The following is a 16,312-nucleotide window of genomic DNA, read 5'->3' on the forward strand; positions in this document are numbered from 1 at the left end:
CAACACTTTTCCCCCCTTGAAAAAAAAACTCACTTCCTTGGAGACACGGACAGTGTGGTGACATCCATGGCCTCTCGGGAGGCCCCGAGAAGATCCCGCGGAGAAACACGAGAGTATGGTCGAAAATGTCTAGGACGGAAGCTTGCTTGTGGAACGGGCCTCCTGGACGAGATGATGGGTGAAAACTCTGAAGCAGCATCCATAGGTGTCGTGGACCTTGGGGTGTGGTCCAGCGAGAAGGGTCCCGGAGAAGGCGGCGTCGCGACTGGGGTCGGTTCCGGTGTACTCGGAAGCGGTAGCGACATCGGCTGCAGCAACATGCACGGAAGATCGGCAGCAGTGACAGGACTGGCTTCTCGGGTTGCTGGAGGCGAAAGAAGGGGCGGTGGCACCGGCGTGGCCACCACTCGTGGGCGCATCTGGTCGTAATGGCGAACAACCATGCTGTCGTCCGTATGTATTTCGCAAAGCCAGCGGCCGCAAAGAGCCTTGACCACCCCTGGAATCCATTTAGGGCGAGATCCGTACCCTCGTGCCCTCACGTCGGCGCCCACCGAGTACTTGCCCGCACTGGGGGATACAGTACAAGGCCTGACAGGGTGAAGCACGTGCAGTAGAGTGCGCGGTTGGCGGCCATGCAAGAGTTCAGCAGGGCTGCGATCACCCAGAGGCGTGAAGCGATAAGAACTCAGAAATTGCAACAGAGCGTCATCTGTGGAAAAATCACTAAGGAATTTTTTCATCTGGCTTTTGAAAGTGCGGACAAGGTGCTCGACCTCCCCATTCGATTGCGGATGGAAGGGCGGTGCTGTAACATGATGAATCCCTTGTCCAGTACAAAAATCACGGAAGGCCTGCGAAGAGAACTGAGGGCCATTGTCCGTGACAATCGTGGATGGAAGACCTTCTAGCGCAAAGATTTTAGAGAAAGCCAGCGTTGTCGCTGCAGTGGTGGGCGACGGACATCGAACAACAAACGGAAACTGCGAGAAGGTGTCAATCAACAGTAGCCAATAAGTGCCGAGGAAGGGGCCGGCAAAGTCAGCGTGCACCCGTTCCCACGGCTGCGCCAAATCAGGCCACGGAGAGGGCATTGTACGGGGTGCAGCCAGTTGTTGAGCACACTGACCACACGCAGCGACCATTTGGGTGATGTCTGAATCAATACTAGGCCAATAAACGTACCTGCGGGCCAGGGACTTAGTCCGAGAAATCCCCCCATGGCCTTCATGCAATAGTTTGAGAACATCTTTGCGAAGAGAGGCTGGCACCACGACCCGAGGAGATGCGCCATCCGTGGCCAGGAGAACAACATCCTCACGAACAGACAAACGAAGGCGCAAGGCATGGTAGTTGCGAAGGGGATCCGATGCCCGGCCCTTGGTCCTGTCCGGCCAACCCCGTTGAACAAAACCAATCACCTGACGCAGGACCGGGTCCCGCGCAGTAGCCGACGTGACCTGCGAACCTGTAAGTGGAAAACCCTCAACCGCACGACGTTCTCCCTCATCAATGTGGAAACAGAGTAGTTCATCTCGATCGAAAACCGGGTCGGGGCCCATCAGCAAACGCGACAATGCGTCAGCGTTGGCGTGCTGGGCCGTGGGGCGATAGTGAATCTCATAGTGAAAACGAGACAAGTATAAGGCCCAACGTTGCAGGCGGTGAGCTGCCTTATACGGAAGCGGCGCCGAGGGGCTGAACAGAGAGACCAGCGGCTTGTGGTCGGTGATGAGGTGAAACTTAGAACCATACAAAAAAACGCTGAACTTTTTTAGAGCATCAGTGATAGCGAGCGCCTCCTTTTCGATTTGAGAGTAATGCCGTTGGGCATCGTTGAGGGTCTTGGAAGCATAGGTGATGGGTCGTTCCGACCCATCCTCATACCGATGGGCGAGAACAGCCCCTAGGCCATACTGTGATGCGTCAGTCGCCAGAACCAAGTGCTGACCTGGACGGAATGTGATAAGACAAGGCGACGACTGCAAATGAGCCTTCAGGCGGACAAAAGCCTGCTCACACTCGTCGGACCGACAGAAAGGAACGTTTTCGCGTAACAGCTGATGCAGAGGATGAGCTACCGCCACCGCGGATGGGATGAATTTGTGATAATAAGCAATCTTGCCTAGAAACGCCTGAAGTTCTTTGATCATAGACGGCCGGGGTAGAGCGGTAATGGCCGCAACGTGCTGTCGTAGAGGACGTATACCCTCATGGGACAAGTGGAAACCAAGATACACAATGGAGGGTTGGAAGAACTGTGACTTGTCCAGATTGCACTTCAACCCAGCCGAACCCGAAACAGCGAACGCAAATTGCGAAGATGCTCCTCAGTGGAGGCCCCCGTGACAACAATGTCATCCAGGTAGTTGATGTAGCCGGGAATGGAAGCCGTGAGCTGTTCCAAAAACCGCTGAAAAATGGCCGGCGCGCTAGCGATGCCAAATGGTAACCGCTGGTACTGATATAACCCACAAGGAGTGTTGATGACGAGAAATTCCTTGGAAGAAGCATCCAACGGCAACTGATGGTACGCCTCCGATAAGTCAAGTTTGGAAAAGAACTGGCCCTCAGCGAACTTGGTGAATAACTCCTCAGGACGGGGAAGAGGATAAGTGTCAACGAGGCTCTGAGCATTCACAGTGGCTTTAAAATCACCACACAATCGCAGACTCCTGTTTGGTTTAGAAACCACCACGATTGGCGATGCCCATTCGCTGGAGGTAACAAAAAGGAGAATCCCTGAAGCTGTTAACCTGTCTATCTCAGCCTTGACAGGTGCACGCAACGCCATCAAAATAGGGCGTGCCCGGAAAAACTTAGGGCGAGCCGTAGGCTTAAGAGTAATGTGGGCTTCAAAATCCTTGGCATGATGCAGACCAGCAGAGAACACGGACGATAATTCAGAACACAATCCATCCAGCTGTTGATACGGAATATCCTCAGATATGAGGTGCATATCATCATCAATGGAGAACCCGAACAACTGGAAAGCATCATAACCGAACAGGTTTTCCGTGCCCGCATGATCCACCACATAAAACGTGAGGGGCCTAACAACAGACTTGTAGGCAGTGGAAGCATCAAACTGGCCAACGATAGGAATTTTCTGCTTATTATAAGTTCGCAGATTCCGCGTAACAGGAGACAAGGGAGGGGAGCCCAACGCCAAATACGTGCGAGAATTAATGAGAGTTACTGCAGAGCCAGTGTCCTCTTGCATGCGAATGTCTTTATCCAGAACACGAACCGTAACAAACAACTTATTTGTTTGAGAAAGCACACAGTTAACATCCATGTCCAATGCCTCGTCCTCATCAACAGGAACTTTAGGGGACTGACACACAGAAGCAATGTGGCCTTTTTTCCGACATGAATTACACGTGGCCCAACGTTTTGGACACGCGGCCCTGTCATGCTGTGTGAAACAACGTGGACAAGAAGGAAGTGCAGAACGAACCGGCTTCTGTGGTTGCGGTTTTCGCTGCGAGCGGGGTGGCCCAACGCGACGTTGTTGACGTGAGTGAACCGCCGCCACATCATCGTTCCCCTATGAAACAGGCAAATTGTCCACGTCGAAAGTGGTCTGTACAGCGCCCACATCACACCACGCGTCTATTTGCGCAACAGCAGCGTGAGACACTTCAAAAGATTGAGCGATGCTGTGAACTTCCGACAACGACGGGTTTGGCAGTTGTAAGGCACGTTGTCGAACTTCTTTATCAGGAGCAAGCCGCAGAATAGCGTCCCGAACCATTGAATCAGCATAAGACTCATGATGAGTGTCCGTGACAAATTGACATTTCCTACTCAGACTGTGTAGTTCCGCCGCCCAAGCCCGGTAAGATTGATGGGGCTGTTTACGACACTGGTAGAAAGCCACGCGAGCGGCAACGACGTGGGTGTTTTTTCGGTAATAGTCAGACAATAAGTCACACATTTCTTGGAAGGACAGAGAGGCAGGTTCCCGCAGACGGGCTAACTGAGATAGCAGCTGATAGATCCGTGGGGAAATCCAAGATAGAAATAACGACTTACACATAGAAGCGTCGACAACGCCGAAAGCCAAGAAGTGTTGCCGCAAACACTTCTCATAATCCTCCCAGTCTTCAGAGCCTCGTCGTAAGGAGGGAACGGAGGCGGAGAAGAGGAAGACAGACGATGAGTAAGCGACGTCGACAACGCCTGAATAGCAGCCGTCAGCTGTGTTTGTTGTGCCTGAATAGCAGCCGTAAGCTGTGTTTGTTGGTCAATGAGCGCTTGCATAAGCTGCCCCGACATGAACACACAATTCCACAACGCAGGAAAAAAAATATCCGACCTCGTCGCCAAAAAGTGTTATAACCTTTAATCCTAATAAATTGCGTGGATATACAACGTAGAGCAATAGCAAGTTACATGCTTCCAACTCCATCTGTCACTCCACTGCCGTGCCGTGACATGCGGCTGGCGCCGTTCATAGCCAGGTGGCGCTCCCGCGCTCGGCCGAGCTGTGGAGCGCCTCTATCGCCGTGTTCGCGTACTGACGTAGCGGCACTTTTAAATCTCGTGGCACTGTCGCAACAGCCACTTTCTCAAAACTTTTGAAAAGGCTGTAAATAGTGAAACAACCTTGTGATTAGACATGGCTTGCTTATCTTCACTTTTATTGACTGATGTTACTGCAATATATTTAGCCTGTCAGAAAGCATGTCCGGAGTCATTGATGGATTGCAGTGATATCCCCATCAAGTCACTACAAGATTTTTTATTACTCTCCTAGAATCGCCATCATAGTAAGCTACTTTCCTCCAGGACTTAACGCAATATATCACCATTAGCCATTTGAACTATGCAACTAATCTTCAACATTCTTCTGTAACATGAAATGACAAAAGAGATGCTATGTTCTTCTCTGTAATGTTTATTGGACATGTTTCACTTAGGACAAATACTTAAAAAAAGACTTCTAGTAGTTAAATTCTTATGTGATATTAATGTACTTCTCTTCTTCAGAAAACCTTTTCTTGCCATTGCCAATATACATCACTTATTCTCCTTATTTCTGTTGACATTTATTATTTTGTTCCAAAATATCAAAACTCATCTATTACTTTTAGGACGTAACTCCCTGATTTAATTTACCCAGAATCACCTAACTTAATTCTGCTAGACTCCATTGCCCATGTTTCAGTTTTATTGATACACAGCCGGCCGGTGTGGCCGTGCGATTCTAGGCACTTCAGTCTGGAACTGCGTGACCGCTACGGTCGCAGGTTTGAATCCTGCCTCGGGCAAGGATGTGTGTGATGTCCTTAGGTTAGTTAGTTTTAATTAGTTCTAAGTTCTAGGCGACTGATGACCTCAGAAGTTAAGTTGCATAGTGCTCAGAGCCATTTGAACCATTTATTGATACACACCATTTATCCCTTTTTCAAGACACTGCCTATTATGAAACTTCCTGGCAGATTAAAACTGTGTGCCCGACCGAGACTCGAACTCGGGACCTTTGCCTTTCGCAGGCAAGTGCTCTAAGCAAGAAAATCCAGCTTGTTGTTTTAGACTATGACTTTATCAAGAACTTTCATTATGTGGACCATAATTGTACCCATCAAACTTAAATTGCATCCCTCTTGCAAGAAAGGAGTCTTATCTTCAAAGCTTGTAGCATGGGGTCATACTGACTAACTGCATCACAGAATAAAACTAAATTCAGACTGAGAAAACATTCATAATGCTATAATGTTTGTTAATATATTCACTCTTCTTCATAACTTCCAAAAACTTGAAAGAACTATTATTCTTTTTCAATATATTCTATTAAAGTTCACTAATTTATTCAAGTAAAATTAATTTTGCAGAGTAAATTGCTATTCTGACAACAATAGTTGTATCATCTATAAACTGTGGAATGCCTTTTATAGTTTATCCTTGTGGAAGCTTGTTCTCTGCCTCCAGTGATCTTATTGTTGAAGGGATCTAAAATCTTAATCTTCCTTCAGTTTGGAACAATGGAAACTCCTGTAGAAATATCAACAATGTAGGAAAAGACAGACTGCTACTTACCATAAAGAAGAGACATTAAGTTGCAGACAGGCACAATTAAAAGACACTTTCATAAAGCTTTTGACCACAGGCTTCATCATTAGAAGAAAGACACACCCCATTCATACACACAGGCAACCACACTTCATGCGCACGTGCTTGCCAACTCCAGCATCTCAGGGCAGTGTGGGGAACATAATTTTTCAATTTCTTTCAAGCTTCATTTACATTATGATTTAGTTTTTATGTAAGAATTATTATTTTTTAGCTGGTCAGTGCAGACCTTTGGTTTGTAATATTCAGGATAATTTGCGAAGATTACAGAGATGTTCTTCTTTATAAGTTCCACAAACTACAATACTGTCCAAGAAGTTTGCACAAAGGACTGGTCCCTGTTAGTTGTTCTAGTTATCATCGGAAAATATTTCAGATTCTGTCTTCTGCTACAGTTTTGCCCCCTATAGATTTCTCAAGCACTACAGAAGTCAGTCTTTGGTGTCTTAAACACATATCCTGTTATCCTGCCCCTTCATCCTGTCAGTTTTTCCACATGTTCCTCTCATCACTGTTTCTGTGGATAGCCTCCTTGCTCCTTATATTATCTGTCCAACTAATTTTGAACATCCATCTGTAGCACCACATCTCAAATGTTTCAGTTCTTTTCTGTTCCAGTGTTTCCACAGTCCACTTCCAGAGAATGCTCTGCACCAGAAGTACATTTTCAGAAATTTCTTCCTCAAATTGAGTCCTATGTGTGACACCATTAGAGTTCTCTAGGTCAGATGTGCCCTCTTTGCCTGTGGAAGTCTGCTTTCTATGACCTTGTTTCACCCATCACGGCTTATTTTGTTTCCAAAATAGCAGAATTCCTTAACTTCGTGTGCTTAGTGACCACCAGTTCTCATGTTAAGTTTCTCATTATTCTCGTTTCTGCTACTTCTCATTTTTTTTTTTTGTCTCTTTTTCCAGTGTACTCTAAAGCCGTATTCGGGAACATTGGACTGTTCATTCCATTCAACAGACCCTGTAATTCTTCAATTTCATGGAGGATTGCAATGTCATCAGTGAATCTTATCATTTGTATTCTTTCACTATGAATATTAATCCAGTTCATGAACCTTTCTTATATTTTTGTCATTGCTTCCTTGATGTATAGCTTGAACAGTAAGAGCAGAAGACTACATCCCTGTCTAATACCCTTTCTGATCCTAGCACTTTATTTTGGTCTTCAATTCTTATTTTTACCTCTTTGTTCTTGTACATATTGTACATTATCTTTCTACATCCTAGTCCTATGGTCTTTCTAATACTTGCACTTCAGTTTAGGTCTTGCAGTCCTATTGTTCCCTCTTGGTGCTCATAAATATACTGTAGAGAAATCTGACATTGCACAGATATTTATTTATAGCTCTGTGTCCACGCCCATACCACACAGTGGATGGCCTTGTGCTTAATGTTTATGATGTCACATCTCCTGAACTGTGTGTTGTACAAAGATATAATGTTGTAGATACATTCAGAGGCACTATCTGCAGCTTGTGTTGCAAGTGTAGTTTGTAGCAACAAAGTAATAAATTTAAACATTATGTACGATGCGGCACTTTGTCATGCATCTCACTGTTTATGATATCGTACCTCCTGACCTATGTGTCATACAGTGATACAATATTGTAGGCACATTCAGTGGCGAATGTGCATACTGTCTGTGAAATTTATTGCAAATAGAATTAGTACCAAAGAAGTAATAAATTTAAAGGTCATAGATGATGCGGCAGTTTTTCATGTATCTCATTGTTTATTATGTCATATCTCATGAGCTCTGTATCCTACAGTGATGTAATTTACATTCAGTGATATAAGTGCATACTATCTGCAGAATGTTTCACAAATACAGTTAGTACTAAAGAAGTAATGTTGTGCCTCAGGCAGTACTATTACTGCATCAACAGTAGGAAAGTACTAAGCAATAAACCTTTTTTCTTTCATCATTTTATAGGGGTTGACAGTGAGAAAAAATTTGCAAGGATTTGCAATTATGTTTAAAGTTTGTTTCAAGTCACTAGAAACTCTCATTCTCAAATGCCGGATGAATGAAGTCTGGGCATTCACACATTGTGGACTAAGCTTCTTTTTCAGCACCACCACCCCTTTGATACTTACATGGTTCTTACCCCCATAGCAATTGTTGCTTGACAGTAAGGTATATGTGTACCAAGTTTGGGTGAAATCTGTTCAGTGGTTTAGAAGATGTGGAAAACACACACACACACACACACACACACACACACACACACACACATGGAATGCACACACACAATTTTATAATATGTATGGATTATCCATCTATCCCTAAATATTACACCTATTTTCCTGAGAATTTGAGCATCTTGTACCATTTTACATTGCCAAATATTTTTTGTAGGCTCACAAATCCTATACACATGCATTGATTTTCCTTAAATCTTGTTTCCATTATCAGGTATAAGTCAGATCTACCTCTGTGGTGCCTTTACCTTCCCTAAAGCCAAACTAATCATCATCTAACAAATCCTTGATTTTCCTTTCCATTGTTCTTGTCAACAATTTGGATACATGAGTTGTTAAAGTAAGTCACAACAGTACAGTGTTCTCAACCGCTAGTCTAAAGCACTGTCCTCTCCTAAATTAACTTGTATTATCCAAGGGTCTCATGTTCAGCCCTAAACCTCCATTTAATCATGCTATTATGGTGAAGGACCTACTTTCCTCCACACATAATGTCAATGGGAAATATCACTTTTCAACCCAATCCCAAAACCTTTCAAACAGCAAACCTGACATTGAACCCTGCTTTAAAAAGTTCCAACTATGGTCCCAACTCGATTCACCACTGCTACCTCAAAGTTATCCATTACAAGCCTTCCAAGAATTCCTCATATCTAGCATTGCTTCACAGCACTCCCTTAGGTCCCTACAACGTGAGCCTAACCTGTCTTCTGCACAACTCCAAGCTCTTCGTACCCCAAAAGCTGATGACTACATTATTATCCTTCCAGCAGACAAGGGATCTTCCACTGTGGTACTTGACTAACAGGAAAGTGTCATTGAAGGTCTATGACAGCTCTCTGACACCTCTACACACAGCATCTGCCATCAAGATCCCATCCCTGTGATTAAAACTGACCTGCAGTCCCTCCTTGAAACCTCAGGCCCCTCACAGGGGCTAACACCTCAATCCATAGAACTTCTTACCCCATCCAAACAACCCACCCTCACCTGTTCCGAATCCCATGCCACTTTCCTTGATGTTGATCTCATCCTCACCAAAGGCCAGCTACACACTTCTGTCCACATTCAACCTACTAACAAACAACAGTACTTACATTTTTACAATTACCATACTTCCCATGTCAAATATTCCCTCCCATACAGCCTTGGCATTTGAGGCAAACATATTTGTTCAGATGCAGACTCTTTACAACAATACACTTCTATTCTCACCTCAGCCTTCACCGAACATAATTACCCCACCAGCCTAGTTCAGAAACAGTTTTCCTGGGCCATCACATCCAATTCTGATACTGCTGATCCCTCCAAAAAACATACTAGGAGTACACCACTTGTCACTCAGTATTATCCTGATCTCGAATGTATTAATCAGCTACTACTACAAGGCCATGACTTCCTAAGATTATGCCCTGATATGAGGTCCATTCTGTCTGAGATTTTGCCCACCACACCCAGAATAGCTTTGTGTTGCCATCTCAAGCTCCACAATATCCTTGTCAGACACTATGCTCCTTCTGTACCTGTCTTCCTACTCTATGGCTCGTACCCCTGTGACTGCCTCCACTGCAAGACTCACACTTTGCACCATTCTACCAACCCCTATACTAACACTGTAACTGGCTATCAAAGGAGAGCCACCTGTGAAACGAGACACATCTATACCACCTTTTATGTAAACACTGTTTGGCCTTTTAAATCAGGATGACTACCACCAAGTTATCAGTTAGGATGAAGAGGCATAGGCAGAGGGTGTATACTGCCAACACACTATATCCTGTTACAGAATATGCACTACAACACGACAGTAGTGACCTTGACACCTGTTGCACCACATGTACCATCAGGATTCTTCCCCAGATGCCAATTTCTCAGAACTTTGGAGGCGGAAACTGGTGCTACAACATGTCCTTGGTTTTTGCCATCCACCTGGCCTTAATTTACATTAATTTCTTCAGTCTCAACATCTCTTCACAGTAACTATTCCTTCCTTCACTCCATTTTAGTTTTCTACATCTTTCATTTTCTGAACTGTCTATTTTTTTCCATCCTCCTCCCACTTCTAATCACATGCAATGTACTTATCTTTTTGCTCTTGTTAATGTGTGCACAATGTTTTAGCAGTAATATCTATCTTGAATATTACCATATCTTCCACCTTCAAGCTCTCAGGTTTTCAAATCTTGTATAGTGCAGCACCAACAATTAGTCTTTCTTTCTCATCCCATCCAGTAAGTTTCCCCCGACCCGGCGTTCTGGGTGACTTTTCTGAAATTTACCCCTTTTTCTAAACCTCTCCAGTTCATTTCCTTCACCCCTCTTTCTTCCCTTTCAACCTTCTGCCAGAAGAAGGAGCCATTGGCCTCAAAAGCTTGCATACGTAATGCCTTTTTTATATGTGTGTTGTCTTTGCTTGATGAATAGATTTTTGATCTACCCAACTACATTATATTTTCAAAAATTGAGTATTTTCGTTGATACAAGGTGATTGTGTGATAGTTCATGCCCATATCTGCCCTTGCCATCTTTGGGGTTGTGTGGATGATATTATTCTCAAAGTCTCTACAAATAAATTTGCATAGAGACATGATTGTCACTCCCTGTCTTCAATAATTTTAACAGGTGTGACATGAAGTCAAGTAAGATTTATGCACCCATTTTTATGTCATTAGAAGATTGTGTCAGTGCTGTTATGGATGCAATAAAAATATATGGAGATTGTTTCTCTTATCGGGTGCAGTTGCTGTATGCAGTCCATCCTCAGTGGCCAGAGACAAGGTCATGTGTGTGTGAATTGTGCTTGTGTGAATGTGTGTGTGTTTTCTACTTTAGAAGAAGGCCTTTTGGTTGAAATCTCAAATGTATAGCAGTCTTTTTGCTGAGCCTGTCAGTGATTCAACATCTCCTCCATACAGTGAGTAGCAATCTAATCTTTTCATAATATTGCTTTTTTTCCATCTTGTATTTTCCAGAGTAGAAACTGCTTATATCTTATTTCATAAATAAATTTGCCATGAATTTAATTTTAGTATTGAGATAAACACACAACTTTATTGCTTCAAAACTGAGTCTGAAGATTGTCCCTTTATTGAAGAGCATCTATGTTGTGTTGTTTCTTTCAGGAAAATCTCTATGAATGCATTTTGTGTGCCTGTTGCTCTACGTCATGCCCTTCGTACTGGTGGAATGGCACTAAATTTCTGGGACCAGCAGCACTCCTGCACGTAAGTGTCTGAAGTCCTCTTCACATTGCTTTTCGGGTTCCTTTTACTTTCCAAGAAAATTCACTTTCACTCTTTCTAGGGCATTTGTACAACATATTTTCTGTGAGATAACTGGAAAAAGTTGCTAATCACATATGAAACTTACAACACAACAGAGAGGATGGCAGATACATTAAAACTAAAATTCTTAGCTTTTTAAATTATGCAGTTCCTGTTAGCAATTTTTGTGTCTGAGCTACACAGAGATATTTTGGGACATGTGTTTGCTGACTTAGGTGACCACGCAATGATTGGTTGCCATGAATAAGAAAGTAAAAATAATTATAAATGGAAATCAAAATAATGTGTATATACTACAGTATTATTTCATTTACTGGTTTCCATATTACCAGGCCATCATCTGACTTTAACTATCATGGCCAAAGAGGCACAACTTTAGTGAACAACGTTGAAAAACATGTTTGACTTCCAGAGTGACATATGAGTATGAAGTAAATGTCATCTTGAAAGTGTAGTGGCAATGAAATTAAAAATGTTGATGTTAAATGACAAATAAATATGGAGGGAACAAGCCAGAAAAATGTTGATATAAAAACACAAAAAACAGTGCCTTTATAACAGTTTAAATTAAACTAACAATCACAGTAAAATGAAATTGGTACAAAACAAGAGTGCTGAAGAATAGCTTGAAGTGGTATTACGTACAGAAGGTGGAAAAACTACAAGGAAAATGTATGTATTATAAAACAACAAAACTTACGGAATACATAGACAGTCACAATAAAATAAATAAATATATGGAAAATTGTGAAACTTGCAGTTACCAGTGCCTCCTTATCTGGAAATAATTTTCTGTGGTGTAAGGAGTGTTTAAGAAGTGAATGTGACTGGCCATTCTGAACCATTTGGTACTTTTGTGATCTAAGAGCCCCGATGCTGCATGCTGATGCATTCAAAGTCAAAGCAAGAGGTAAATGAAGCTGATACAATGTCAGGCAAGAACCAGTTTAAGACATTGCTTCGGCTTATCAAGTACCTAATGACAGTCTGGAACTACTGAAAAGACTTGCCTTTTCTCAGCAGTCAATTCAATGGATGGGCTATCATTACAGTTTGGGGGATAAATTGTGCATAATACATAACCTTGCCCATACAAACCTGCAATTAATTTATGCTCTTTGGTGTAGGAACACGAAAAATGGCTACCACATTTTTTGATGTTCGTTTATGGCCATCACAGCTAAGGATATATCCTATATACTTGATGGAAGGCTGAAAGATGGAGCATTTCTAGTTACACTTTAGTCCGGCTTGTGAAAGGACTAAAAATACCCACTGGAGATTTGAGAGATGCTCCTTCTGAGTCCATCCTGCAATAATTATATCATCCAGATAATTGATATGTGGTGGAATATTGGCAATAGTTTGTTCTACAGATTTCTTGTGTGCTAGCAATGCTGATAGTAACCTGTTGTATTGATAGAGGCTGTAAGGAGTATTTAATACCAGTATGACTTTGGAAAAACTTGTCCAAAGGAAGTTGAAAATAAGGTTCCAAAAGAGAGCAGCCTTAGGAAAATACAGACCCTATTAATTTTGAAAATAATTCATCAAGATGCAGAAGGGCATATGAGTCCACAATTGACTGAAAATTTCCCAAACTTTTTAAATCTTCACAGTCTTGCATTAGCACACCTGGTTTGTGAGCAATGACTAAAGGTGATATCCATCCGCTACATAGAAATGGGGATGGCACTTTCAGCTCCTTTAAGTGATCCAGTCCTACTTTAATTTCATCCTGCAAGGTTAAAAGTATTGGGTGGGTTCCTAAAAATTTCTGTACTGCCAACTGTTTTAGTGTAATATAGGCGAAAATATTAGAAGCAATTCCCTGGTCTAGATGAAACAAGGCAGCATATTGGAGCCATAAAGGGTGCACTTCTGCACATGGAATAGTATTTTGAATTGCGTATACTGATGTCGGATATAAAACCCAAAGACTGTGTCTGCAACCACACCAAAGATACCTTCCACAATGGTTGTGTTACTACAAAGAAAGGAAGAGTTCCAGATACATGCTCACACGTTAATTACAGATCTACATGGCCTAGTATCACAATTTCATGATGAGCTTAATCCCATAGCTTAGCTGATACCGATTTTAAGGATGGGGAACCTGAGAGAAGATATGTAGGCTGATTAGTATCAAAAAGAAATAAAATGGAAGTACCATGAATTATTGCTGACAGCATAAGATGGCATAATAATACCTTTGATTCTTGATGTCATTTATTTGCATCAGCACACTTGACTGATGATGGCACGACTGGCTCTGACAAACATAATACTATACAAGACTGGAAAAAACACTGGCGAGATGCCTCATTAAATGTAGGCAACTGTGTATAGCATTTATAGAAAAACCATCTGGACAGCTAGGCAGTTGGGCAAAGTTTTGCCGAGGCTGGCAGGAAAAATTGTTTTGGTAGTGTGTTTTTCACCATTAGATGAACTAGGTCATGCTGCATTTACAGATCGAGATGACAGTTCTGGTGCCTCACAGTCGATAGAAATGGAAACCTGAGCTGTTTGCAGAATCTTGAAACTTCTAGTAATATGCAAGACTCAGCTAAAGAAGGCTCTGACTACCATAACACTCCAGCATGCACATCAATGCCCAGCACTAATCTAATCAGCACATAACATATTAATGATTCTGCATATGATACTCTACAAGAACACATAAACTTGCATTTTCTACTCAGACCTTCTAGGTGTGCATTCCGAGATGCATAATTGTCTGATTTTGCCTTACAATGTTGCAGGAACTCTAAATGAATGACCACCACATGCATTTTTATAAGAAACGACCACCACATGCGTTTTTACATCAAACTGTGCACTTAAAAGTAACTGAGTAGTGGCGATGGGCAGCACTGATGGGCCAGATAAAGTCATTAATTTTTGCACAAGATAATAGAATTGTAGGTCTGAAGATAATAGATAGGCTTGCAGTTGCTCAGGGCACTCAATATAACTTGTCTAGAAATGAAGTCCTAAATGTTTTGTACACCACCCAGTTCTACTGAATGGCTGGGAATCCAAGATATTGGAAGCAATTGTAAATGTAAGAACCTTCAACATCGCAGCACGTCAGCAATCGTTGGTTAATATATTAAAAAACTAAAAATCCGCCTCAATTGAGAAAAAAGCATCTAGTGTTAAGTGTTAACCCAGGTTTCGGCATAGATAACTACACCTTCTTCAGAACAACAATAAAACCCGCAAGTGCCTAAGAAGACCTTTGTTAATGATTAAAAGAACACCATAGCTATACATTTATAAACGAAAAGAAAAGGAAAACACAAACAGTACATATGTGCAAAGTCAAAACCACTACTTAACTTTATGGTGTACACTCCACCTCACACTGGCCTATGTTCGATGGGCCATGACCCGCCATAAACTGCAGCCACAAACGGTTGCTCACTTACAAGCCTCACTTGCTATGTATGCACATGCGCAAGACATGGGAAGTTACTTGAATGCACATGTGCATACAAATACGAGAAAGTTTTACATGGGTTGGGGCTAAATAGCCCATATATTCCCAACCATGGATCAATGTATATCAAAAAATGAAATGGATAGAACAAGAGACGAGCTAAATAGGAGATGAAACCTAAATATAACTGCACAGGGTTACTTACGCTAGTAAAGAAATTTATATATGAAGCTACCTATGCAGTTATATTTAGGTTTCATCTCCTATTTAGCTCATCTCTTGTTCTATCCATTTCATTTTTTGATATACATTGATCCATGGTTGGGAATATATGGGCTATTTAGCCCAAACCCATGTAAAACTTTCTCGTATTTGTAAGCGCATCCGCATTCAAGCAACTTCCCTTGCCTTGCGCATGTGCATACATAGCGCGTGAGGCTTGTAAGTGAGCAACCATTTGTAGCTGCAGTTTATGGCGGGTCATTGGCCCATCAAACATAGGCTGGTGTGAGGTGGAGTGTACATCATTAAGTTAAATACTGGTTCTGACTTTGCACATACGTACTGTTTGTGTTTTCCTTTTCTTTTTCATTTATAAATGTATAGCTATGGTGTTCTTTTAATCATTGACAAAGGTCTTCTTAGGCACTTGCGGGTTTTATTGTTTTTCTGAAGAAGGTGTAGTTACCTACGCCGAAGCCTGGGTTAACACTTAACACTAGGTGCTTTTTTTGCAATCGAGGCAGGTTTTTAGTTTTTTAATATAATTGTAAATGTGCCCAGTTTGTCAGATTCTGTATGATCTTGTGCTACTGATTGAGCTGTTGTTTCCATAGTTCAAAAAGCTGCTTGCCAATAGTGGTTGAAACAAGCAGCAAAACACCCTGACAAGCACGGGTTGGGTTATGGTTCCAAAAAATCATCACTGCCACTGTTGCAAGTCTGCTTCTTCAACAACACAGATTTTATTAAGCACAGATTATTTACAAATAAATCAGAGGAAGTAGTAGTTCCTAACTCTCCTGGAAATATACAAAATTAAAATCCTCTGGAGGTGGGTAGCTTTTGACCAATACAGTACCCTGGAAAATTTTTGAATAACTCCCATGATAGTGCAGGAGAACATTGTTTGCAGATTCAATTAGGAAGCACTCAGATACGAAGCATCATCTCAGTGCACCAGTATACCATCAGTTAGTTTACTGGGAATGCAACAGTCAGTTGAATGGTGAGCAAAGACAGTATCACATTATACAGACAAGCAAGTCCATGTGCTACTCGAAAATCAATGGTA

The 16,312-nt window shown here is 42.2% G+C and overlaps 1 protein-coding gene across 1 annotated transcript in view; it reads left to right on the top strand.

Moving 5' to 3' along the window:
• The window catches only part of LOC126416901 (succinate dehydrogenase [ubiquinone] iron-sulfur subunit, mitochondrial-like), a 202,479-nt gene that overhangs the window by 125,838 nt on the left and 60,329 nt on the right, over positions 1–16,312 (top strand). The window contains exon 5 of the mRNA XM_050084785.1: positions 11,412–11,513. Within this exon, the coding sequence (XP_049940742.1) occupies positions 11,412–11,513 (102 nt within the window). The remainder of the gene's footprint in view (positions 1–11,411; positions 11,514–16,312) is intronic.

Source organism: Schistocerca serialis, chromosome 8 (genome assembly GCF_023864345.2).
Source record: "Schistocerca serialis cubense isolate TAMUIC-IGC-003099 chromosome 8, iqSchSeri2.2, whole genome shotgun sequence".
Taxonomy (NCBI): domain Eukaryota; kingdom Metazoa; phylum Arthropoda; class Insecta; order Orthoptera; family Acrididae; genus Schistocerca; species Schistocerca serialis.